Consider the following 26850-nt stretch of genomic DNA (forward strand, 5'->3'; position numbering starts at 1 on the left):
AGCACCATGGTCCATGCCGGTAAGTTACCGACTCTGCCTTGGAGGAAGGGGGAATTACCACCCCATTACAAGGTTGGCGGGGCGGTAATTCCCCCTTCCTCCATGGCCCTTCCCCATTCCCATTTTTGCCCCATAGGGCTCAATGGGAATGGGGAAGGCGCTAAGTACGGTGCTGCAAATTGCGGCACCGTAATTAGCACCAAGGTCCCTTTGCGGGTCCCTACTTTAATGGCTGGTCTACACCAGCCGTTAAGGTCGGGTCCCGCAAAGGGACCTCGTAATTAGGCGCTAATAGGTTAACGGCGCTGCAGCCTTTTACGGCGTCGTTAATCCATTAGAGCCTGGGTCGTAATGAGGCCCAATGTTCCAAATCCTATCTGCCAGAACAATTAATGCAATGTTTGACTTGAGAACCATATAGCGGTGGCCAAGTAATGGTTGCTTTAGAAACCCTAAGCTGCGAAATTCTGTGGTTGTGATGTTTTGTGCTGCAATCATAACGTTCCTTCAAAGCGCTTCAGGACGAGGTGTGGGCAAAAGAGAGGAATATAGGCTGCGTGGAGACAAAAAGTGGAAGGTGCTCCTATCGCTCTACTTCGAAATAAAGTTTGGTTTGAGTTGCTTGGTTCTATATACTGTCAGAAGATCTTGTAACTTTCAATTTCGGGTCTATGTATTACATCAGAATGCAGCACAGACCTATGACAAATTCCGGCACGCTGAACACATAGCGACTCTCTACCACTCACGCCATCTCCTGACTCCTCCCAACACCCATCCACATGCCTGGCCACATGGGTTGCTCACTAGCGGAGCCTGGCCATCCCTGCTAAGCCTTATTCAGCCAAATGCACACTCCCATCCTAATCTTACTCCATGACCTCCAACACTTTGGACTTGGGTCCTGCAAAGGCATTCCCACTAACAGCGCATTGAGACTATAATAATGGTAAAAGGCGTTATATAAATGACAAGTACAATACAATACAATACATGTTAAGCAGCCCAGACAGGTAGGTTTTCAGCAGTCTCCAGTACATCATGCTGTCTGGTTTGATGGCAAAGTGTAAAGTGAGGTATGTTCAACCTCACAGCGTTGTACTGCACATGCTGAAGAGACATCTTGCCCTGGTTGGTTGATCTTAAGCTTCTGGCATCTTGTTAGCCAGGTTATGCTGAAACGGCCAGTCCGGCACTTTGCAAGTTTGTAGTCCGTCAAGGCTCATTCAACCCTTCATCCTTCCAAGGTTGCTGCATTAAGTCATATTAAGCGTTATTAGCACATTTCTTAGAAGAGGAAGGGATCGGGCATTAAGAGATATAGTGTGGTGTTATTATTTCATGATAATGCTATGCAGTACACCCACAACCAAGAACAGGAGGCCCATATGGACCTGCTCTTAAGGCATCGGGGACACCAGTTGCACCCCAAAAGCAGAGCCACCTGTTGGCCCTGCCTCCTAGCAGAACTGCCAGCCAGCATGGCCACTACCAGGATGCAGAGATATACCTCTGCTTACTGCGTTCTTGTGAGGCAATGGCCCGACATGCTAATTGTGCGGTCGGCAACACATTGGCAAGCATCAGGGACCATCTGAGGAAGGTACGCTATGAAAATGCTCAGGCAGATAATGCTGTGCGGGGCGGGCGGGGCGCCTCTTGATATAAGCCAACCAATAAGCCTGCTCAAACCCTTGTTCTCACAGTTCAATCGTTGCTCTTTTTGCTGATATATAATAACACTAGACCAAAAGCGAATCATAGCTCTTCTAAGGAGCCTGTCTCAAGGATTAGTATTATTAGCGTTATGTCTCCACCTAAGGCTTTTGATGTGATGAATTTGATCCAATAAGCAGTGGTCGAAGTGAGCAGGAACTGTCGGGAGCAGCGTTCCACTGCCTTTATTTTTTTACTGTTAACAGTTTCACTACTTTTTGCCACCATTTTCACCATTCCGAAACTGTTCTTTGTGAAGTTAAAGCACACTTCCCCCCCTTTACCACCCGCTAGCGGTTACAGCGAAACAGAAATCTGTTTCAACTCAAATGGCGGTTAACCAGCGCGACTGCAACCCTTGAAACATGTGTTGCATGTTGCTCTCTTCCTTCATGTTCTGTCCCCCGCCGGAGTCACTGCTCCACTGCTTTGCTGGTACTCTTCTACCACTGCCAATAAGCCAATAATATAGAACCATAGATATGATATTATATGATATGATATGATATGATATGATATGATATGGCATTTGTAACGCGCCTATACACAAGTGTTTCAAGGCGCGACGAGGCAGGGAGGGGTGGAAACAAGGGGAGGACAGACAACGATCCTACTAGGCCAGGTGTCATTCAGATCGCGCAAGTGCAGGGGTAGGGGGAAGGGAGAAGTGCAAGAGGAAGGGGAGGGGGGAAGTGCAGTACAAGAAAAGGGCCAGCTGGTGGCAAGTGCAGGGTAAGTGCAGACAAGTGCTGGGAAGGGGGGGCTGTAGGGATACAGAGACAGTCCCGCAGTGCAGGGGTTGCCAGGGAGGCAGTGCAAGTGGAGAGTGGCTGGGCCCAGGACCGAGGTCGGTGAGAGTGGCCCAGTTGCAGATTCAATGCAGTTTCAGTGAAGAATTATCAGGGGAGAGGGAGAGAGAGAAAGCAGAAGCAAAGAGGAAGGTTTTGAGGTGCTTCCGGAACCGGAGATGGTTCTCCTCAAATTTCAGGGAGGCAGGAAGGCTGTTCCAGAGAGAGGCCCCTGCTGCGGAGAGAGATCTACCACCAGCTCGTTGCTTCGAGAAGCGGCTGACCCTGAGGGAGTTGGAGACGGATTAGCGAAGGGCTCGGGACGGAAGATATTTAGGAAGAGAGAGTTGAAGGTATTTAGGCCCCAGGCCAAAGAAGGCCTTGTGGAGAATGCAGAGGGTTTTGAACTTTATCCTCGCAGCCACTGGGAGCCAGTGTAGAGATTTCAGTCCAAGAGAGATACGGTCCCTGGGCTTGGGGCCAAGGACAAGTCTCGCAGTTCTGTTCTGGATGAGTTGCAGAGGGCGGAGAGTGGAGGCAGGCAGATTAAGATAGAGGCTGTTACAGTAGTCCAGCTTTGAGAGAACCAGGGCCCGGGAGACAGTGAGCTTCTCGGGGAAGGAGAGGAAGGGAAGAATACCTCTGAGGAGGTGTAGCTGGTAGTGTGACTTCTTAGAGACGTCACATATATGAGGAGAGAAGGAGAGTGTGGAGTCGAAGATGACCCCGAGGTTTTTTGCCTTGCAGGTAGGAGCAGGAAGAGGGCCAAGAGAGGCCGGCCAGAGAGCTGCAGGGAAGGAGGGAGTGGGTGTGCCGATGAGTAGAATCTCAGTCTTACTGGCATTAAGGCAGAGGTCGTTGGCTGCGCACCATTCCTGGATAGCAGACAGACAGTCAGAGATGAGGGAAGGAGAGGAGGAGGCCGAGGGTAGCCTGAAAATGAGCTGGTTATCATCCACGTAACACTGATAATTGGGGCAGAGAGCAGCGATGCAGTGGGCTAGGAGTGCCAGGTATTGGTTGAACAGCCAGGGAGAGAGGTTACATCCCTGGGGGACACCACAGGTAGAGAAAAAGATATCAGAGAGTAAGGACCCAAGTTGAACCTCGGAGGGTCGGTTGGAGAGGAAAGAGGTCAGCCAAACCAGAGCCTGACCAGTGATTCCCAGGTTATCACAGAGACGGTTGAGCAGGATGGCATGGTTGACAGTATCAAAGGCAGAAGATAGATCAAGCAAGATGAGGACACACAGGGTGTTGGAGTCAAGGCTGGAGAGTAGGTCTTCCCGGATGTTCAGGAGAGCAGTTTCCGTGCTTCTGGCAGCTCTGATGCCAGATTGATGGTCATGAAGACTACCAACAGATTCAGCATGGAGGTTAAGCTGGGAGATGGCCAGTTTCTCCAGGAGCTTGCCCAGGAAGGGAGTGATGGAGATTGGGCGATAGTTAGCCGGGCAGGAGGGGTCAGAAGAGGGTTTCTTAAGAAGAGGGTGCACAAGGGAGTGCTTAAGGGGGGATGGGAAGACTCCAGAGGCGAAGGAGTGGTTGCAAAAGTCAGCCAGGGCAGGAGCCAGGGAGTAGATGTGGTCCTTGATAGTTTTGGAAGAACAGGGGTGAACCTGTTTAGACGAGACTTTCATAGATCGGACTTGTCTGGAAACCTCGTCAGCAGAAAAAAGGGGAAAGGCAGAGAAGGAGGGAGGAGGGGTGGTTGCAGAAGGGCAAGGAGGAGAGTGAGGACAGGTTGTCCTGAGTTTTAGAGATGAAGTGAGAGGCCAGTGCAGTGCAGAGGGCCTGGGAGGGGACAGGAGAGGTAGAGACTGCAGCAGGGTTGGCAAGCTCCTTGCAGATTTTAAAGAGTTCGGCCGAGTTGTTAGATGCCGCAGAGATGCGGGCTTGGATAAGGGCTCTCTTCTTGGTGAGAACGGAGAAACGGTATTGCCTTTGGAGCAGGCAGCAGGCCAGTTTGTCAGAGGATGAACATGAAGCACGCCATTTCCTCTCAGCCACCCTGCACTTGCGTTTTAGGGTGACGAGATCCGAGTCATACCAGGAGTTACATTTGGCTTTGGGCTTCAGGCGGATCATGACGGGGGCAAGGATATCAAGAGTATCAGATATAGCAGAGTGGAGCATGGAGAGGGCTGTGTCAGGGTGGGAGTCAGCCGAAGGGGGAGGGGGGGCGAGAAGGTGTCAGCGAAAGCCTCAACTGACACGCGCTTCATGGGTCGGATGACCGAGAAGGTGGGTGGCAGTGATGAGGGTGGCTTTGCCTGTGGGGTAGGGAGGGTGAGGTGGGAGGATAGGAGAAAGTGATCACTCCAGGAGAGAGGAGTGGAGAGAGGGACGGAGAGGGGAAGGTCAGAAGAGATCACAGCAGGAGAGGAAAGGAAGTTGATGAGGCGTGGGAAGCGTCTATCAAAGAGGTGAAGGTTGGCCTGAGGGCCTTGGACCAAGACGGTCCCATTAGCGTAGACATTAATGATGGCCTTAGAGGAGTGGAAGGAGGCCAAGAGGACATCCCAACGGGTGCCGCCATTAATGGGAGAAGAGGAGAAAGGAGAGAGCACAGCGACCATATGAAGGGTCCATAGGTCAGACGAAGGCACGAAAAAGAGGATGTCAATGAGAGTTTCCTTAGAGAAGGCACTAGTGTAGGTGTCAGCGATAGGGAGGCCTGGGTTGGAGACCAGGATGTCCTTTTTAAACGTTTTCCTACCAGATTTAGTGAGGAGAGCAGGATAGTCAATAGTCAATAGAGAAGCAGTTAGAGAAGATAGGCGAGATAGAGAGCACCATGGAGTAGGAGGGAGTCGGGGGGGAGACAGACGATACGAGAGCACACAGGCAGGAAGTGAGCGGCAAGCCCAAGTTTACCACATTTCAGAACAGTAAAAAGCGTATTAGGTACAGAGGCCACCTAAGTTTGAGAATCCTGCGAGGGGAGAAAAACCCTATTTTACCACATTTCAGAACAGCAAAAAGCGTAAGGGGAGATGTTTAACGAGAGGGAGGGGGATAAAGTGTAATTAAAGAGGTCCTTGCCGGATAGCGAGGGGCTCTTGCATACACCTCAATGCTCTAAAGAGAGTGATATTGAATCGTTCTTTAAGAATTTCTCCAGGGAGATGTGTGCTCTTTGTGTATCCAATGTGGTTTTATTTTTGGGTTTTTTGCATTTATATAGCGCTACAAACCCTCAGGCATCTGAGCGCTGCTTACCCCGGTATGTGTTGCTCATTTATCGACCTTGGAAGGCTGTTTGCCCCTGCCGGGATTCAAACCTGCTTCAGCACACTCTGCACGGATGTCAAAGCGAGCGCTCTACTCGCTGTGCTATCTGACCGACTACGGGGGTCATTACGAGGTGGGGGTAACCATGCCGCGGCATGGCTACCCCTTTACCGGGTACCGGGTCTGGGTTCCTTGAATGAGGAATTACCGGGCCATTCCAACCTTGGAGGGCCCGGAAATTCCTCATTCAAGGAACTCATTCCCATTCGAGCCCCCATAGGGGTCAATGGGAATGGGGAGGGTTAGCACCCTGGTCTGTTCACGGGACCCACTAAGGACGTCTGGTATTACCAGGCAGCCTTAGTGGGTTCCATGAGCAGAACTCGTAATAAGGCTGTAAGGAGTTGACGGCTCCTGCACCTTTACCGGCGCTGTTAACCCCTTACTGCCTACCTCAGAATGACCCCCTATGTGTCTTGGTGTAATGTGAGATCTACCCACGAGGTTCCTCTCCCAACTGTGTCTTCAAATAATACCCAATCAGTTGGCTTGTATGCTTAGTGCCGTCCTAATAACTTAAGGCTCTGCTGAGCAAAGGAGCGTTTCAAACGCTAACTTCGCATGAAGTGGATGCAGTTGAGAAAACAGAGAATTGTAATACATCTGCTACCTTCAAAATGCTAATGGCCAGATTCCGGCAACTTGTTTTGACGCATCTCACCTGCGCCAAAAAAAGGAGCAGCACAAATCAGAAAGAGCACCTGAATGAGAGCATATTGGAAGCGCTCATTCAGATGCGCTTTTTCACCCCTGCGCGCATTTGAACAAGTGAGGGGGCATTTTGGGGCATTAAAAAAGAGCATCCTGAATTCACAAAGAGGATGCCTTTTAAATTCGCAGAAGGGAGAGTCATCCTTTTGAAACAGGTGAAAGGGGAGACACAAATTATGATAGGGTAGTTTCTGACTCTAACCAAAATTACCCTGTCATGGTTTAAACCACGGCTGCCACACTCGTATTTCCATCCCCCAACCAAGGATGGAAATGTTTTTCCCCTCCAAGCATTTAACTCTGAAATACTCTCCTAGCAATCACGCGGTTCCTGGAAGCCTGTCATACATTAGTGTCAGGAGCGTGCAAGGCTGCTGGATAGCACATCTTTGCACCACTGTCCTTCCCCTCCAGAAATGCTAAGTCACCTTTGAGAATAAGGTGATTTGGGAAAGTAACGCAAATGAAATGAGCGCAAAGGTCGCGCAAATGAAATGAGTGCATTCTCTACGCTCCTTTCATTTGCGCTACTTCTCCAGCATGGGGTCTGGCATGGATTCACATGCTCATGAATATTCCCCGCCGTCAGCTGGGAATCCTCGGTAAAGAAAAAATCAGTATCAGTTTTGTTTCTGATCTGTCTTTCTTAGTAGTAACCAATCACTGGTCTCTGGGTCATACTGCCCCCAGCCAATGACTGCCCTCTCCCTAAGCCCTGCCGCTGGCAGCCATCCTCAGATTTTTACCGCACGTCCAAGTGTTGGGAGTTCTCGTGCTATAGCTCTCGAGCTTTTACTGCATTTTGCGCTTTTTCAAAGAGATTTATCTCATTTTTTGGTTTAATCGAGCCTCAAGGCTCCACCGTTTCTACTTCCGATCAACGGGGACCCGTTTCGGATTATCTACGCCCCTCAAGGGTGAAGTCTTCGTCGAGTTATGCTGCTTGGAGGATTCCAGAAGTTTCTGAGGCCTACCTCACGGACGAAAAGAACATGGCCCAGTAGAAGGGAAGCTCGACTCCCAGCAAACTGTTCAGGATCTGCCCTGGATGCAACCTACAAAATGTGTTCAAGGAGGACGAGCATTCAAAATGCCTTTACTGCCTCCACAAGGACAAAACGCACGTGGAGAAGGACTGTGCGTTTTGCATGAACATGTCGGGAGGACTATGAGGGATCGTCGGACCCGTCTCTCCAACTGGCTGGAAGGCAAGAGCCCAGCAGCTGAGAAGAAGAAGAAGTCCGAGCGGTCTTCTAAGTCCTGTGAGGGTGCCCCGGCGACGGGGGCCCAACAAAAGGCAAAGCAATGCGGGTCTGTGGGCACCGGGAGCGCCGAACGATCGGGCTCCTCGGCTGCCAGGCAGGCGCACCTTCACCGACGCCATCAACCGTGAGCCAACGCTCTGGCTCGGGGAAGAGAAAATCCGAGAACCCGGCTAAGCTTCTGGAGAGGCCCCGGTCGATCTCGAAGGATCAGGCCGAAGGGGAGCAAGGCGGTGACCCTCCCCCTAAGGTGAAGGCCTCAAGCGCACCCAAGGTGGTGAAGGCCTTGATTCACCCGGCTAAGGCCTCTATCGAGGGAGTCGCTGCGGCCCTGGCGAAGCCTGTGGAGGCTATCCCAGTGGAGGCGACCTCGGGGCCCAGAGTTTCCCTGCCTCCGTGGAGGGAATCCTCTTTTAAGCCCATCGAGAAGACCCCCCGTGGAAAAAGAGGGGGGGTGGTGGCCGTTAAGGACACAGACACAACCTCTGAGGAGGAACTGACCGAGAATTTGGAAGAAGCCCGGTCCCACGGGAGGAATCCCGACGAGGGCGACGATGAGAGCGAGGGTGGCAATGATGACGAGGTTCCCGTGGAGGAGGAACAACTGTTGCACCCGGCACGGCCGTCGCAACCCGAGCCGCAGGACAACTCGGTGGCCATTTTGACGGCAATCCGAGGCTTATGCACGGAGATAAGGACGAGACTGCTCCGACGGACGACCCAGCTGTACCGGGTCCGTCGGGAAGCCCTCCAAACAAGAGGAGGAGAATTCATCCAGTGCCCCTTCAGACCTCACGGCCTTCTCAGCCTTCGTCGCCTTCCCCGGTCCCGAGGGACGACACGGGAACAGACACGGCTACGACGGGGACGGATGACGACAGCGGTGACGACGGGACTGGCCTCCCGTCTCCGATTCCTCAGGCGTCCACGCCCGACGAGATTGGCTCCTTCCACGCCATGATTGCCAGGGCATCCGAGCTTTTTCAGCTCTGCCCCGAAGAGAAGAAGAAGGAAGGCTTCCTCTACCAATGGCACGAGGCCAAGAGGAAGACGGTCCTCGCGGTGCCGTTGTTGGATGACATCTGGGACGAGGGACTTGCCCTCCTCAAGAACCCGTCCATGACACCTGCCAAGAGGGACTGGTACGAGAAGAAGTACCGGGTCCCCAACGCCTCCCTGTTGTGCTTTGGGGCACAGCCGACCCCGGATTCGGTCGTCTCAGCAGCGGCCAAGAAGAAAGCGGGGGGGGGCATCAGCTTCATCTTGAACTTCCCCACTGGACGACGAGGGAAAGAAGCTGGATGCCGTGGGACGACGAGTCATCTCGTCGGCGGCGACGACTATTAAGGCGGCCAACGCCCTAGCGATTGTGGCCCCCTACGACAGGGAATTGTGGTACAAGATCGCCCCCCTGTTGGACTTCCTCCCAGACGACAAGAGGGCAGAGGCCCTATCGATCCTACAGGAGGGTGAGGTGGCGTCAGACCATGCCATAACTGTGGCCACGGACATTGCCCACACCGGTTTCTGCCAGTTGGGCAACAGCGTTTGCCTTCGACGGCGGGGTGGCTTAAGGCGACGGATTTCCGCCAGGACGTGCAAGCCAAGGTTTTGGACATGCCCTTCGACGGGAACAATCTGTTTGGAAAGACAGTGGATGAGTCGCTGCAGGCCATCAAGACCGACACGCAGACGGCTCGGGCCTTGGGAGTTCTGCAGCAACGGCGGCCACCCTTTCGGAACTCCGGAGGCAAGCAAGGTGCCTCCAAAGGATTCAGTGGCGGCTCCTCGACCTACCGTCAGGCGGCCTGCTCCTCGTCGCAAGAAGCCTACAGGGGACGAGGCAAGTCAGGTGGATCTCGCCGTCGTCACCACGGAGGCCAAGGAGGCAAGGCTGCTTCCAAGCAAGACTGAACCGGCCGTTGCGTCGGGCCCCCACCGAAGCACCCCGGTGGGAGGCCGGCTGGCGAAGTTCATGTGGGTGTCCATCGAGGACAAGATCTCGCTCAACGAAGTATTCCGCCAAGCAATTCGATGGTGGGGCACCCGCGCACATCTCGCGGCGGGCACAGACTTTCAGACCCCAGCATGCCAGGTGACAGTGACGACGGATGCCTCCCTGGAGGGGTGGGGAGCACACACCGGTTATCTTCACGCGAGAGGCCTGTGGCTCCTGGAGGAAAGGCCGCTCCACATCAACATACTGGAGCTCTGAGCAGTGTTCTGGGCCCCAAGTCATTCCTCCCGTCCCTCAAAGGCAAGGTGGTGAGGATCTTCACCGACAACACCACCACGATGTTCTACATCCGGAAGCAGGGAGGAACCAGATCCCCAGCCCTGTCCAAGGAAGCCCAGGATCTGTGGCACTGGGCCGTTGCCCAGGGGATGTTTCTGGTACCTTTTCACCTAGCAGGGATAAAAAACACCATCGCCGACTCACTCAGCAGGGAGCTACAGGTAAGTAACTTGTTCCTTTTTCAGAATCTGGCCCTGAGTATTTATTTCTTCTTGTCGGACCATTATCTTAAGATCCCTTTTCATTTCTCCACGTCCTGAACCCAACACTTAACTCATCAGTACCCACATATTATTTGTACTAAAGCCACCGCTGTATGGGACTTCCTCCGCTGCCTGTTTTCTCATTGTAAGGCAGTCCAGTTTGCCCAGTAAATGGCAATGCAAATATTTCTGAATCACCTAGGGATTGTTTAGTGCACTAAATGTGTATATTCATGAATGCATGTTCTGGATCCAGTACGGGGGAAGCAGTCGTTCAGCAGTGCGCATTGCCACGCTGGTTGAGGTAAGTGCAACTCACACTCAAGGACTCATTAAAGGGTGGGCAGATGTCCTTGGCTATTTCCACTGATGTAGATCCTGGAAAACCCCTCAATTGCAGCGAAACCGCGGTTCAAGCGGCAACAGCTGGGGATTTACTAAATTAGCTCTGGGTGACTTTCAGAAAATGCACTTATGTTATTTGAAATTCATTTCTCTATCCATGTCCACCCTCGCCCTGAGGGCTCTCTAGGGCAGGGTTTTCGGAGTGGCTGTGGTGTCTAAAAGCACAGCTGATTGGCTATATTGTGATCTCTTTTTTTTTCATTTTTGCAGCGGAAGAATTGGAAACGACGGTACTTTGTCCTCGACGATTATTCAATAAGTTACTTCAAATGTGAAAAGGTAAGTACTAACTGAGATGTCCCTGGATCTTTAAAGGATAGCAGCGTGAATATGTAAGTGCAGAGTGTCCCTTGGTAATGCAAAACCCTAATGCACTGATTCAATCAGTGGCAAAACTAAAATAAAATGTTGCAATTACTCGCTACTGGTGCTTGTTAGCCTGGACACTCTCCCTCCTTCTCGCCATTCGCACCCGTGTCTTTTTCATCTCGGGGGTCTTCATTAAGGGAATTGCCATGACCACATGTGGTAAGCTTGTGGAGGAAGAGGTGGTCCTGTGTTGCTTGCTTTCTTTACACCTACCCGGTGGCACCCACTACACCGAAGGCACCAGGCGCGTACTAACCCCTGGACGCTAGAGAAGCCTTGGCGTGTGAATCCGAGAAGTCTTACAGTGCTGCCGCCTTCCCTCCTGTTCGCGCATTTCCGCGAGCACTTCCACATTACCTTGTGTGGATTCCAGCACTTTACCGATGACATAAACTGACTGTGTCAACATTTGAATCCCTGAAATGATTTCCTACGGGAATATACTATGACCTCTTCTTAGTCGTGAGATTCTGGTACGTGCAGCACATTACAAATGTATGCCTGTGGTATCGTAGAGGCACACATGCGCACATATGAGTACACCATATTGTTTTCCTGATGAAGACGTGCACCAAATCACTCCAACCCGTCGAAACCGGTCAAAGATAGTTGGAGATGTGATCATAAGAATTACAATAAATAGATCCACTCCACCAGTTTATGATACGTTCTATAATTTTTTAAGTTGTAGCATAAATGCACTTTAAAATATGTTCCTCTTCTGTGGCTATTAGAATATCTTATTACATAATAAATGTATTCTAGTAGATGTTTTGTCGAATGTAGATGTATGGTTGGGAGCAACAGTGGATCAATGATTGAACTGTTTATTGCAATTTGTGTAATCTGCATGATTTTAAAGTTGATTTTTTCCTGCAATGCAAATGTAATTTGAAGTGTTTATTAACACATGATTTACTCATTTATTATACATTTTGTATCATGCTGAATAAAATGTGATACACAACATTGGAATAACGTCCCTGGACAATCTTTCAGTACATTCTGGTATGGTAATACCCTGGCCCAGAGCATAGGGTTTTCCTGTGTCTTTGAGTACAGTTGCACACGCGGTAAGCATGCAGCAGCTTGAAGGGTCTGCATGATTCAGAGCCATGCAGACCCCTCGGTTATTCCCCGTTTTGGGGTTCCATGTGACATTACGGAAGGCGGTAAATAATGCCTGCAGTATTCTCACATGCGGTAATGGTTCTGTGTGGAGAAAAATATCTGGCACACAAAACCAGGAGTTTTTTTTAGCGAATTTCAATACTGCAACACTTGATTGGGTGGTGCAGAAAAGTGGTGGTAACTATGTTGCCACCACCTTTTTCCCAGACCACCACATTCTTAATGAGGCCCTTTCTGTGGATCCACCAATCCACTGCAGAAATGCATAGATCCATCAAGTTTGCCATTTCGACTTGCACTTTTCACAATTCCTATGTAAATGGGTGAACTGGAAAATGGATCACCCTCATTTTAAAATGCATCCATTAAGAAAGGGGGGTTATCCTACAGTTGCAAGCATACATGGTTTAGAGACCATGGGGCTCTTTCCGAGTTTGGTAGTCATTCAGTGGTAATTCCACCAAATTACAGCCAAAAGCGGTTACCATTAATGCCACTTAGTCCTGTGGGTTTACCACGGGATTACAAGTGATGGCAAGGCGGTGCTATGCCCCATTTTAGGAGTCCATAGAACTCCATTGAACATTTTTGGTGGATTTACCACCAGTAGAATTACTGAGTGGTACATTTGCTGATTTTTAGAAGAATAATTGAGGATTTAACTCAAGCAACATTCTTGAGATAAATCCTCCACTTTTCCCCAAAAAATCAGTGGATGTACCACTCAGTAATTGCGCTGGTGGTAAATCCGCCAAACCCTGTAATTAGCTAGTGCGAGAAAAATGGAGGTTATTCCGTTACCACCCAAAAAAAAGTGGTTCTTAATGAGCCCCCATGTTCCACAACCACTTCAATGCCAAAGACATGGACATCCGCGACCTCGGAAAGCCCTGTGCTGCCGAGGGCAATGATGGCGGCGTCCTCGGCGTACCTGCTTTGATCCTGGCTGCTGCAATTCGGCTCTTGTTAAAGCAGCAGGGAAGCGATTAATATCAGCATGTACTGACTCCCTAAATAAACGTATTGGCCTCTGCTGTTTTTTTCTGCATTGCTGTTCATCTGAGGTTGTCATAACGCCTATCTTTCTTCCTTTTATGACACTCACTTATTCTGAATTGCACTTGCACTTTAAAATGTCCTTATCGTCCAATCTTCCTCGTCGCAGTACTCATCATAGTGCGGGTTATTCCGCCTAAAGCCGAACTCGCACAATTGACGATCGATTGGCTAATCCATGCGCTTTCGTTCTCCCAAACTCTGAAGGACACCTGTGAGCCGTGTGCTAGAGGACCATGGTTGATTAATCAGCAGTAAGGAGTCACAGCACATGCCATAAGGAGTCACAGCACATGCCATAAGGAGTCACAGCACATGCCAACACTGAGACCAGAGTACACTGAAGCACGATTTAAAGCAATCCACAGCAGTGTACGTTTGAAGTCTCTGGTGAGCTAGTTTTACCATCACTGAGTGGTATCCAGTGATACTGTCGCAGTGAAAAGGGCCAGCAGGTGGCGGCATTTCCTTAAAAAGGCCCGCTCCAGACAATCACTTTCCCAAAATGTTCTAGTGTTTGAGGTAATAATATATTATTCTACCCCTCTTAGAATATTTGCTGAAAGGGGTCAGGAAAAAAAACTTGTCTACTTGGCGACTTTTCCACAGCGAGATTATCACATAGAAGCCACTGAGTGAGGTAGGATCAGGACTACGAAATCCCAATCCCAATGACACAGGAGCTAACCCAATCCCTTCAGTGGTGGCTGCTGCACGGCAACATCTTTGGGGAAATGAAGATCCAAGCTGCTGCTGCCTTGATTGTCACTAGCGATTCCGGGGCCAAGGGATAGGCGTTGACGCTGGGGACCAAGACTGTGCTGGATCACTGGTCTCCAATGGAGTTCCAAACATCTTCCCACTGGCGGGGATTGCTGGCTATTTTTCCATTCCTACAGAGCTTTGGCAGGTCACTGGGACATCTGCCATTCCATGTCCGTATGGACAACACTATGGTAAAGTGCTACCTCAGTCGGCAGGAATGGTTGCTCAGCAGGACTATAATGGACTAGGCCCACGATATCGCTATGTGGACAGAACTCCACCTTCGGTCTTCGACAGCCTCTTATATTGCAGGGAGGAGAACTTTCACTCATCTGGATATTCCTGTCCCCTTTCGGAACTCTCACTGATGCTCCCACATTTGTGAGAGGAATGGAGATCCATGGATAGAGGTAATGGCCTTGGCATCCAGCACACAAATGCTGAGATACTGTTAGTGATACAGGTACTTTCAAGCCTGGGGTGGGACACTCTATCCTTCGAGTGGCTAAAGAAGCACCTCTGTGTGTTTTGCCCAGTTGTCCTCATTCGGTTACTCATGTCCAAGATTCACAGTCAGGCGAAATGCGTGATTTTCGTCGTCTCTATCTGGAACCAGGGTTTCTGGGTCTCGTACAGTCAGCTAAACCAGAGGCCTGTGCCCTTCAACTGTTCCCATCCTCCCTGAGGAGGCCAGTCTTTTGGGAGTTGCCACTTCAGTTGTTGAGGCTATCAGTGGGTTTGTTGAGAGGAGAGGGCTGATATCCAAGGCATATTCCCTGGAGGAAGATGAGCAGACAGCTCGGGAAGTACAGTATTTAGGAAGAGAGCGTTGCAGATAGATTGGGCCCAGGCCCCAGAAAGCCTTGTGGACAATGCAAAGGGTCTTGAACTTAATCCTTGCAGCCACGGGAAGCCAATGAAGGGATTTCAGCACCTGAGAGATGCGGTCCCAGGGCTTGAGGCCAAGCATAAGTCTTGCGGCCCTGTTCTTGATGAGTTGAAGAGGGCAGGTTGAGAAAGAGGCTGTTGTAGTAGTCCAGCCTAGAGAGGACCAGGGCTCTGGAGACGGCGAGCCTCTGGGTGACTGTGAGAAAAGGTAGAATACCTCTGAGAAGGTGCAGTTGGTAGTGGGACTTTTTAGAGATGTCTGCAATGTGAGATGAGAAGGAGAGAATGGAGTTGAAGATGACCCCCAGATTTTTTGCTTGGTTGGTAGGTGGAGGCACACAGCCAAGGGAGGCAGTCCAGAGGGAAAGAGGGAAGGTGGGAGCAATCTCTGTCTTAGTGGCGTTGAGGCAGAGTTTGTTTGCAGCACACCACGACTGAATTGCGGACAGACAGTCAGGTATGAGTGGAGGAGGAGGAAGAGGATGAGGATAACCTGAAGGAGAGATGCATGTCATCCGCAAGCTGCGTGTCATCCGATTTGACATGAAAGGGGCCTGCTTCATCAGTATTTGCTCAACTGTCTGCCGTAAGAGCTTTCAGGGAACCCAAGCAGAGATTTGATGTCAAAGGTGAATCCTCAGGCGTTGCACAGTCTGAAGAGTATTCTAAGTTCCTGGACCTCCTCACAGACATTTCTTCCATCCTACGACTTCCCTCTGGTGCTCTTTGCATTGCCAGAAGCACCATTTGGGCTCAAGCAGGAACTTCCTATTAAATGTAAGTCATTGAAGGTACTGTTCTTGATGGCAATCACACCTGTGAGAAGATTGGGGAGACTGACACATTACTGTGCCCAGAAGCATACATTTGGGTCCCTCCGCTGTTCATCCAGAGATATTTTATTCATTCCATCTGAATAAGGCGATTCCCTTGTCTATGTTTTTCTTCCCACAGTCAGTAGTACATCCCCTCGATGTTGGGAAGGCAGTGCAGATCTTTCAGACGCAAGCTGCACCTTTCCGCAAATGTGAGTCCCGCCTTTTTCCTCAAGGCAAGACGGTAAGGGCACAGAGTCTTCATCCACTATCCTCAGCAGGTGAATCAGACAGGTATATTTCCTTGATCAAAACAAATTCCTTTTCCATCAGTTGTCCAGCGAAAGTCCACAAGAGGGGTAGCCACCTCAGGGCTAAAGCGCTGTCCATGACTAACATTTGCAAGAATATGATTCGGGCATATCCCTTCACGTTCGTCCCTCGGAATAAGTTGCCTACGGGGTATTTGTCTGCTGGCCCGTTTCATACTGTGGTTTGTTTAGTCATCAGATGTGCGATTGTTTCATTCGATTAAAAGTTGAAGTAAATTCACTGCAATTGCCTTTGTAGTCTGCGGTTCCCAATCCTGGGCTTGCTACATCCTCACTATAATCAGGGCTGGGACCAGGAAGATAGGGGGATGAGGAACTAACTTAATTACTTACTGGCAACCTTCCTTTCTATAAGTCCTATTATTTCTGGTCACAGTCCCTGTCCCTCCCGCGCTGTTCGCTCATAGGATTTGGAACTCTGCTCTTGCCTGGAGATGGAAGGGAGGGTTCGGGGTGTGCTAGACTCTTGTAGCCCACCCCATAGTCGTTGGACCTGAATATGCAAAACATGTTTTTCTGTTAAGCTTATCAGCAGAGCGCTGACGTGGGGCGGGCACCCCCTAACAGCCACAATATTTTGAACTTCACCAAGGAAGGTTAGGACTCGGAGTAATGAAGTTTACTATTAAGCCTTCGGGATATTAACCCACATTCTGAGAACTCACTAATTGAAACCGTGCGATTGTATAGCATTCTGTCTAGGGCTCAGTCTGGTAGTTATTTCTGTAGCATAAATATACGTCGTTTTTGACATGGGCGCCATTAGAACGCGTTGGAGAGCACAGCAAACCTGGACCTGGTTAATTACTGCTGTGTCGTTGCATCATTGAATAGCCAAAATAAATATCCACTGTTGAGGCATCATAGCGGCAGGGACCGACAGTACAGTTGCTTGTTTTACTTACATAAAAAGGGCCCTCTCCTAAGCTTCAAAGTTTAGCCCATTCAAAGCAACCGGATTTCCGGCTGACACATACTTTACATAAACAACAATGTAAATTGCATGGTAAAGTGAATTACAAATGGCATCACAGATAGACGTTAACAGCCGAAACTAGATGTGATGTGTGTATGAGCTCCAAGAGGCCCTGTTATACTGGTGCTGTAGTGGGTTGGTCGGTCGTGCTTAGGTATCCCCTGAGAGGGACCCATATGTCTTTAGGCCGGTTGGTAGGTGTACTCGGTTTTGTGAAACCTTCCTCACAGTCCTATGTTTCAATCAGGTCTCGGAACCAACCGTGAATTGTGGGGGCGGTTTTCGCTTTCCAGTGTCGAAGAATATTGCGTTTGGCAACCGCGGTCGCCACTGAGAATAACCTATGGGTCTTGGTTGGGGCTTTGCTATGTCCCCCAGGAGGTATTTCACAAGTGTTGCCACTAAATAAATAGAGTAGCTTGGGGACAACCACCATTTTCAGGAGGGCAATGCGGTCGTAAATTGAAATGGGGAGTTTACTCCATAACCTTAGTTTGGTTTCTAGTTGTGCAATTAAGGGGGCATAGTTGGCTTTATATAACATATTTCTATCTGTGGCAATAATTATGCCGAGGCAGCAGGCAGTGCTTGGGGACCACCAAAAATGTGTCATGGCTTGCGACCTGGTGGCCATCGGTGTAAGGGGGATTACCTCCGATTTGGGCTGATTTATTTTGTACCCTAAAAATTTGGCAAACTCTGTGATGTCTTGCATGACCAGCGCGGTAGGTTGATGTCTGGGTTTAATAGATATAAAAGGGTGTCATCCGCGTAAAACGAGACGATCTGGCAGGGACCGTATGTCGGAACGCCGCAGGATGAATGTTTGTTGCGCAGGAGTGCAGCCACTCCCTCTATCGTGAGGGCAAATATAAGGGGGGATAGCGGGCATCCCTGACGTGTACCTCTTAGCAGGGTAAAGGCCAGGGACAATGTTGGTTAGTCCGAATTTCGGCTCTAGGGTTTTTATACAGTAGGCAGATGAAGTTTTGGAAATGGGGGCCGAAGCCCATGCGTTGCAGGATGGCATACATGTAGCACCACGACACAGAGTCAAACGCTTTTTCAACATCCATCGTTACTGCTACAGCTGCGTATTCTGGGTCCAGCTTCGCTATAATCGCAAATAGTCTCCACAGGTTTAAGGATGTGGACCTGGTGGGTATGAATCCTGATTGATCACGGTGTATCAACTTGATCATAAGGGGAAGAAGCCTGTTTGCTATGGCCTTGGCGTCGATTTTGGAGTCTTTGTTAATTAGTGAGATGGGGTGGTATGACTTGGAGTCCTTTGGGGGTTTATGTGCCTTCAGCAGGACAGTTATAGTGGCTTCGCTTAAGGACTCCGTGAGCGTGCCGGCCTCTAGAACTTCTTCTCAGAGGGCTAGCATTCTGGGGGACAGTACATCTGCAAAACATTTGTATAAATCGGCTGGGAGGCCGTCCGGGCCCGGGGCCTTACCAGCTGTCAAGTCTTTGATGGCCTGGACAATTTCCTCAAGGGTAAGCAGGCTCTCTAGTAGGTCCATGTTGCTGCTTTACAGCCTGGGCAGTGGAAAAGAATACATACATTGGTCAAGCTCCTGTGCAGTCACCTGGTCGGTATTCATGTACAGCTTAGAGTTGAAGTACATAAAGATTTCGTTGATCTTGTCTGCGCTTGTGTGGATCAAGCGTCTGTTCCACTGATGGACGTGATCGGTTTGAACCCCTACTCTATTCTATGAGCACCCTCCCGGTTTTGTTACCCTCACCATACCGTCTGGCTCTGCCTGGTTGCATGATATATTTTATTTCTCGTTCTGCTAGGGTGCTGAATTTGTCCAGCTGTTCTTGCAGTGATTTAAGGGACAACCTCCTCGGTGCCAATGAGTGTGCATTTTCCAGCGTCCGCGGGTTGGTTTCCAGTTGATTAAGGTCGGCCCTGATGGATTTGAGGGTGCCCACCGATTTGGAGAGGAGGTGTCCCCTTGACCAGAATTTAAATGTTTCCCAGAGCATGGCGTGCGAGACCACAGAACCCTCGTTGATGTTGAAGAATTCAATGATCTCCGATCTTAGGGGCTCTATGATTGATTCGTCCCTAAGGAGGGACGGCGGCATCCGCCATGTGCGATGTATCTTTCCGGAGGCTTCCAAGTTTATTTCCAGTAGTACCGGTGAATGTTCTGATATCGTTCGCGGGAGGATGGAGCAGCTGCTCACCCGTGGGACGAGCTCTGGGGAGAGGAGCCAGTAGTCTATTTGTGAACTGGTGGAGTGTACCGTTGAGTAAAATGTGAACTCTTTAAGTGCCGGATGCAGCTCCCTCCACACGTCCACTAGTGGCATCTCAGCGATTCCCTGTTTTATGGTTATGGTTATGGCTGACCTGGATTGGGGTCGTGGGTTGCCAGCCAATCTGTCCAGTTGGAGGTCTAGAATCGTGTTAAAGTCCCCTCACCATATAATGACAGTTTTGCCCTGAAGTGACACCTGCAACATGATCTGGAGGTAAAATTCCGGGGTGTCTATGTTCGGCCCATATGTGTTTACCAGAATTACTTCCTGTTTGTGAAGTATGCCCCATATAATCACATAGCTCCCTTCAGTGTCAATGCTTGTTTTGATGATCTGGAAACCCGTATGTCGGCCTATGATGGTGCACACTCCTCTTGATTGTGAAGAATAGACTGTGCTGACCCTCAGAGGGCCCCACTCGCAGGCAAATCAGTCCAATACCCCTGCCGTAGCATGCATCTTCTGCAGGAATAAAATATCGACCCAGTGTCACCTGGCATATGCCAGTATCTTCCTGGCCTATATAGGGTTTGCAAGTCCCTGTATGTTCCATGAAAGGAGATTCACGTTATGCGTTGAGCCTGTTGGAACCATGCTGAGTTGTATGGTGTCCTGTTGATGCACCTGTTGTCAATGCTATGTGTTCCATGCTTAGTTCCTGTGTCAGTATTATTCCCCTTTGACATCCCTCTTTTCCCCCCTCCCTTCCCACCCTCACCATCCTTCCAACTGCATAGTGTAGTACCCCAACTCAGATTAACCGTTTTACACAGCGGGTGGCTGTGTGCGGCCAAAACATAGAACCTTGGAACTTGCCGCCTATGCGTGCAACGTAACCTTGATTTGCAACGGAGTGGGTGCGCCAGTTTTCAATTGTGGTCTCAGGCTTTTTGGTTGTGCCTGTGAACTCAGAGTTTTATTACAGATTCTTACTGTCAACCATTGTTCTGGGCTTCAGGGATGTGCTGTTCAATGTAGGTCATTGCTTCCCCCAGTGTATCAAAAAAGCGGGATCTTCCGGCATGTTGAAGCCGTAATTTGGCAGGGAACAGCATTGCATATGGTACTTTCCTTTCACAGAGTGTCTTCTTCACCTGATCGAATTTCCGTCTGGCCACCTGGACTCTGTTAGAGAAATCCGGGTAGATAGGGATCCGGTTAGATTCGTAGGAGAGGGAGCCCTTCTCGCGTGTCAGACGAAGGATTAGGTCCCGGTCTCGGTAATTGAGGAGACGGGCTATTATTGTGCGCGGAGGTGCGCCTGATTTGGGTGGTGGGGCCAGGGATCTGTGGTCCCTTTCCACCAGAAAGTGATGCAAGAACTGGGCCTCTGGGAATAGTGATCGAAGGACTTCCTGTAGGTGCTGTTCCATTGGCTCGTTTGTGACCTTTTCCGCCATCCCGACCACTCTGATATTATTGCGGCGGGATCTGGATTCGAGATCCTCGCATTTATCACGCACTGCTTTGAGTTTTTTTTTTGTTATCTCTTCGATTGCTTTACCGTGGGTGACCGTTGTGTCTTCCAGGGTGCTCACTCTACCCTCTGCTACCGACACCCTGGTGTTCACTCTTTGTATGTCAGATCTTATTGATGCAATGGTACTCCCTATATCGTCCAATCTTGTGTTGACAGCCGCGAACCCGGCTCGTAGTGTACTCATGTGTGTGTCCAATGCTTGAATCGGCGTGCGGTTGAAAGCAAATAGGAGTGCCTGGAGCGGAGCCCTGGGAGGTTTCCGCGTTGTTTGCACTTGTGAAGGCATCCATGGGACCTCTCCTATTGCCCCTGGCCCCTCTTGTCATGACCTCGCCAAGTGTGCTACGCCCTCTGTCTGAATCAGGGTGGTGTCTGCCCCTTTTTGCTGTCGTGCTCACAGGTCTTTGTGTAGTGTTCGGTGGGGTGGTGTGAAGCCGAGGGCAGGAGGGGGGCGGACAGACCGTGCCCGGGTGCATGGCGCTGTCAATTCCTCAGGAGGTTGCTCCAATAGGGTGGATTGATGATCACTAGTCTGCCTGTAGTTATGTGATCCATGTGCACGCCCTACCCCCCTTGCATGGAACTCGTTGCGCCTGCACAGTTTCACTTAATTGGCCAGCCCATGTGGTCCGCGGGTGGGATCCAGGTCCGTGGGGTCGCACAGTGTATGGTGATGGATGATGGACCTGTGGCGTAATGGGCTCACCCTCAGGACTGGGAGTGAATGCGGTATGCCACGGCGCCCAGCAGAGTGTCTTGCCGTGTGATACCGGGTGACTGAGAGCAGACTGACCTCACCCACAGGATCTCCACCTGGAGACAGAGCAGGCCAGCCTCAGGTGGGGAGGCCGATGTAACTTGGGAGGGTGTATCGGGCTCAGCCAGACGTCCCGATTGCTGCAGCAGTGTCTCCGGGAGACGGGTCGGGCATGGGAGCTCGCAGATCTGGCGCAGCCACAGGGGTGCAATGGAGGGAGGGAACGGCTCCAGCCGGTCCCACACTGGTCAGGTGGGTCTCGGGGGCTCCTGGGAACTCCTGCACGGGCCACCGCCATCTCCGATGTGCAGGCGGATCCGCCGACCGTGTCAAAAGGGGGAAGTACCTACAACAGTGCAAACGTGGCTGATCGGCCTCACTGTCTCGCTGTCCACCCACAGATGTTTCGGGTCTACACCTTGGGTCCACCACCACATGACCGGGCGGGCGGGCAGCCCATCCGGCTCCAAGTTCGGGCTGTAGGGGGGGGGCTAGCGCTGAGGAGCGGGCAAGGGCTAGCAGTGGGTGCTCCTCCGTTTGTCTGATGCCCGCTACCACTCGGGTGCCAAGCCTGCCCCTCCTCCCTGCAGGCATTGCCGACGGTCTTTGGTTTTGTGGCGTATGTGTGATCGCTCCACCCGTAGGGGCCCAGCGAAATCCCTGCGGCCTCGCCTTACCACAGACGGAGGCGCAGATGGATGGGCAACTCTCAGTGGGCCGTTGTCTCGTCTGTGGTGTGCAGGTTTTGGCACCATTCGACACAGCACGGCTAACCCTGCACTTCAGAGGGAGCGATTTTTGCCCAAATTTCCTACGAATGTACCTTGACCAGTGCCAAATGCTTAACAGCTTTCCTTTGTGCCGGTACACACCTCGCAATGCGGGATTGGGTGATCAGGATCTAAAGGGTTACAGAGCTATCCCTTCAGGCGACCATCTTTGCTGGCTCACAACAGCACCCCCTCAACCGGATTTCTGACACCTCTTCATTGCTATATTAATCCTCTTCCTCATCACAGTCATAACAGTATAGAGGTGAGTGATCAGCAAACAAGCAACCGCACTAGCCCTTTAAGAACCTCCTCGTACACCCCTGCATATAAAGCACACAGTTGGTCACCCATAATCTTTTTGCCTGTCTCCAGTGACTCGGACACTGCACGGAGCGATGAATGGTCCTAGCCAGTCTTGCTTAGCCCCCTTTCTTGATTTATTCATGTTGTCTTTCTTTTCTTTTCAGTGTGCTGTGATCCAGCTTGCCCCTCACATTGGTACATCCAGAATCCATGTGGGAATCTGATTGTTTATTTTAAATGTTATCCTTGGCAAGCAGTCTGTATCCTGGAGCCGGGCACTCCCGTGACTCCGCTAGCTGCACCGAGTCGGACTTTGGTTTCCAGTCCAAGTTCCCCTCTCGGTTTCCAGCGGCAAGTGCTTTTCTCTTTGGGATCCTACAACCACAGTCCTCTTCTCTCTTTGCATTGACGTTTTTCCACCTTTGGCCAGTGAATGACTGGGGTTTATGGTGAGGTATAGACCAAACCTGTTTTTGTTGCTGATTGAGAAGGCCTCTTAGTAATTCAGTTGGGAGCTGTGACTTTGCAGTGCAGGTTCAATCAACCTCCCTTTCTGGTACCGCATCGTTTCTCTTCATTTGCTGTTGGGTGCATCTATCTGGTAAGACGTTATCATATTGCCAGGCTTTTTTTCACAGAGTTTTTTGCCGAAGGTTTTCAGATGAAAAACTCATCGAAAAATATGGGGGGGGGGGTGGGCTGTTCAGGGGATGTAAAGGGTAGCGTGGTGTGGGGAATAGGGGCAAGATAACTGGGAAGGGGCTATAGGGGGAACCCTGCCAAATATAAAAACAAATTAGATTCGTTTTTTTGGCTGAAGATTTTTGGTAAAAAAAACTCAGCAGAAAAAACCTGGAGTTCTAAGAACCTAGAGCCCATCTATCTACACCCTCTGGATTTTGTATGGTGGGAAAGAGCTTGCTAAGCACGTTCATGCCCTCCTACAACCTCCCCACCACCCTTCGATTGGAATCTGAGGAAGCAGGGATTCTGTGGACCAAATGACCAAACTCAGGGTGAATTTTGGAATCATTGGTCTTACGTTGGTTGGCAACTACAACCTTTCTGTTGGCAACTGACATCTTGATGACAAGGTCTCATCACCCTTTCCTCCATTCCGGAAGTTCCCAGGTTTCATTTGGGGGCGTCCTACTTCAGTCCAGAGCGACTGGGCCATGTTATTAGCAGAGCCTGCTGCAGTTCGCTTTAACGCTGCCTCACCCCACTTCCAGGAGATGTGCGAGACATTGGTCTACCTGGCCAATGAAATGCCACGTCGATATTTAGCACGACAGAGATAAGCGGATTTCTCAGCAGGCAGCGTGGTCTGCTGTGCTTCTCTGATAGAGTGCATTCTTCCGCCTGACCTTTTATGAGAAGTCCTGCTTCACTGCATGAAGTTCGAGAAAGGTTTAGCCTGTCTGCCAGTTCAAGTTTTCTCGACAACCATTGAGTAAGATACTACTGTATGATATGATATGGTAGGTTATTTATAGCGCGCTTAATACCCAGAGGTTTCTAATCGCAGACCCGGGGATCGAACCTGTGTTGCTCTGTGTCGACTTCTAATCGCAGACCCGGGGATCGAACCTGTGTTACTCTGTGTCGTCTTGCTTCCAAGTCGAGCACGTCATCCCTGAGCTATCCTCCCGAGACTGTGCAGGATGTTGTCTGGTAGAGGGGTTGCTGAGTCTGCATGTTGCACTGCTTCTCTGATACACCTTGCACTGCATGGTAACCTGCTTTACACCTGTTATGTTTTGGAAAGTGGAACTCATCCAGGATCTGTAGGGGGCCCATGGACATATACAATACCTAGGCACATATACAAAGCCCATCTGTTTTGTGGGCATTGTTGCCAGAATGGGTTTTGTACAGAGGGGACTAGTTCTGTTTGCACTTTCAGGCAAAAGGTCTCCTCTATGCAATAGTCATCACTTCTAAATGAGAGATGGGGAAAACCTGTACATTGTGGCAGTTACGGGTTCTACAGGTTCTTTTTCACTCCATTCCTGAAAATGTGTAAATGCCGCCTGCACTTGGTGATTGCAGGAGGGATCGGAATGTAATCTGCCTTCAGTAAACAGCTGCAAACAACAGGATGATTAGAATGGAATCCATTGCGTTGCCGCCATCATGATATTTTATACTGGGGGTGAAACTAGAAGATGTGGCAGGTGTATTGCAGAAGTTGGCAGACACTCAAATATGCCAAACAGATCCAGGAACATCCTGCGGATCAGAAAAAGTGGCAGTAAATGTTTACTTTTTCCCTAGATCAGCAAAATTCCATCCACTGTGGTTCAGCCTAGTGTACCTGGATCTTAAATCTGAGCTTTCTTTAAAAGCTTTAAGACCTTCCCCTGTAACACCGTGGTCACAGAAGCAGTTGGTTTAACTATTCACTGGTGTTAGATGATGAAACCTGTTTCGGCGGAGAGAAGCCATTACTTCAGGTTCATTAAAGTAGTTCTGTTTTTCTGTTTCTTTCATGAGTTCTTCTTTGGCAGATGGCATGAACTTGCAAACTCTCTATATATTGTCATGTCGGTGTATGTTATTTGGCATATCTTAAGTGGGACAACGATCTGTAGAACGCAGGAGTATATCCAGACCTAATAATGGAAACTTGTCTAGCTTCATCACTGCTTTCCCTGACACAAAGGAGGAATGTGTGTGACAAATCAACTCCATCCTCATCTAACTCATCCCAATATAGGACACGCGTCCCGTACACGTAGAGCAAGGACTGCATGGCCGTGGTGGATATAGCAATGCAATGAGCAGCATGCAAACTGGTATGAAGACACAGATCACCGACACAGCCTGCAGAGGTTCTGCAGTTAGAGAGTGCACTACGAACACACATTGAGGACACCTCTCAGGGTAGGAGAGCACCTGTCAACCTGCCCATGGGCAGGGAGATAAATGCAATCCAAGATGGCAGAATGGGTTCTTATCCATTCCTGACTCTGCCTCTACTGCAGACCCCATGCCCTAAACCCCTGGGAAAATTCAAGCGGACTTAACTTCACCAGAATTATGGAAAAGCTGGAAACTGGAGGATCCATACTGGAGCTACGCAAAGGCGAAGATGATGAAGTCTATGCAGCGAGGATAGATCCCTGCGTATTAAAAGCCAGACTAGCAGGCAGAATCTCAGTTCGAGTTCAGGAAGACTGGAGTGGGCAGTATAGCCATTGGAGCTTCCTGGGAGCCTGTAGCGGTGGTGTCTCCCGGAATCAAATTTAGGGGGGCACAGAAGGGGCCACATGCAAAAGTAATGGGGCGGGCACCTAATAATGGACAATGTGAATACTTATCCCAGATTGACATGGGCGAAGTAGCCCGAAGTGATCGTGGAATGTAAAAATGGTGCATTTCGACAGCACAATGTTTGGTGAAAGATAAAAAAAATTCCATGCAATTCTCTAGAAAAAATTCTATATCACAATACTACTGATGCCACGGCGTTAACTGCAAGCACAATAACATTTATTCATCATAGGTCAGTATAAATGACACCAGTTTTAATGTTGTGCCAGAATTTACCATAACTAGTTACATAATTAGTTGCTAGGTGTTACCACCAAATTCTAGTTTACTTCAAAGTATATCTTAGTGCTGCTCACATGGTGCACAGTCCTGTCAATTTAGGGTGACCCACGTTGCTAAATTACAGGGAATTGTGACTACAAGTGTCAACCTGCCTGGGGTAAAGTTTAAATAGGCCATTGCCCTCTTAAACCCAGCAATGTTCAGCACAACGTTCCAGCCTGTCAGCTCAGCATAGCCTTGCCAGTTTCAAACATCTCTACTTAAAGGAATGGTTCGCCCAAACATTTTTATTGCAAAAAAAGATGGGCAATAATTAAGAAAATCGATTGGCACTTTTTTTTTTAAGTCCCTATGTAAAGTTTTGAGAAAATGAAGCTCAAAGGGAAGCACATGGGGGCATCCATTTTGTGAAATGGATGCCCGCCGCTGTGCTTGCTTTGGCTTTTGCAGCACTAATGAAGGAAAAGCCAGCCAGCTGTAGTAAACAAAAGCTATCACTGGGTGACTTTTCCTTCATTGGTGCCGGGACTCGGAGGACGGAGACCGGAGACTACAGGCAGAAAAGCTGCAGCTGCATCTCGGTAAGTGCTATTTTTTAATTAAAAATAAACACTAGCTGCGTTTTTTTCTCCTTAAGTTTTCCGAGCTGGAGGAGCCCGTAAAACTTAGAAATAAAACCGCAGCTTTAAAAA

General features: G+C 49.8%; 1 protein-coding gene across 3 annotated transcripts in view; it reads left to right on the top strand.

Annotated features, from left to right (window-relative positions):
* The window catches only part of PLEKHA2 (pleckstrin homology domain containing A2), a 1084343-nt gene that overhangs the window by 902521 nt on the left and 154972 nt on the right, over positions 1–26850 (top strand). For all 3 annotated transcript variants that reach the window (XM_069617914.1, XM_069617916.1, XM_069617915.1), the window contains one exon: positions 10886–10954. In XM_069617914.1, coding sequence (XP_069474015.1) covers positions 10886–10954 — 69 coding nt within the window. The remainder of the gene's footprint in view (positions 1–10885; positions 10955–26850) is intronic.

This window comes from Ambystoma mexicanum, chromosome 10 (genome assembly GCF_040938575.1).
Source record: "Ambystoma mexicanum isolate Mex_15411 chromosome 10, UKY_AmexF1_1, whole genome shotgun sequence".
NCBI classification, from domain to species: Eukaryota; Metazoa; Chordata; class Amphibia; order Caudata; family Ambystomatidae; genus Ambystoma; species Ambystoma mexicanum.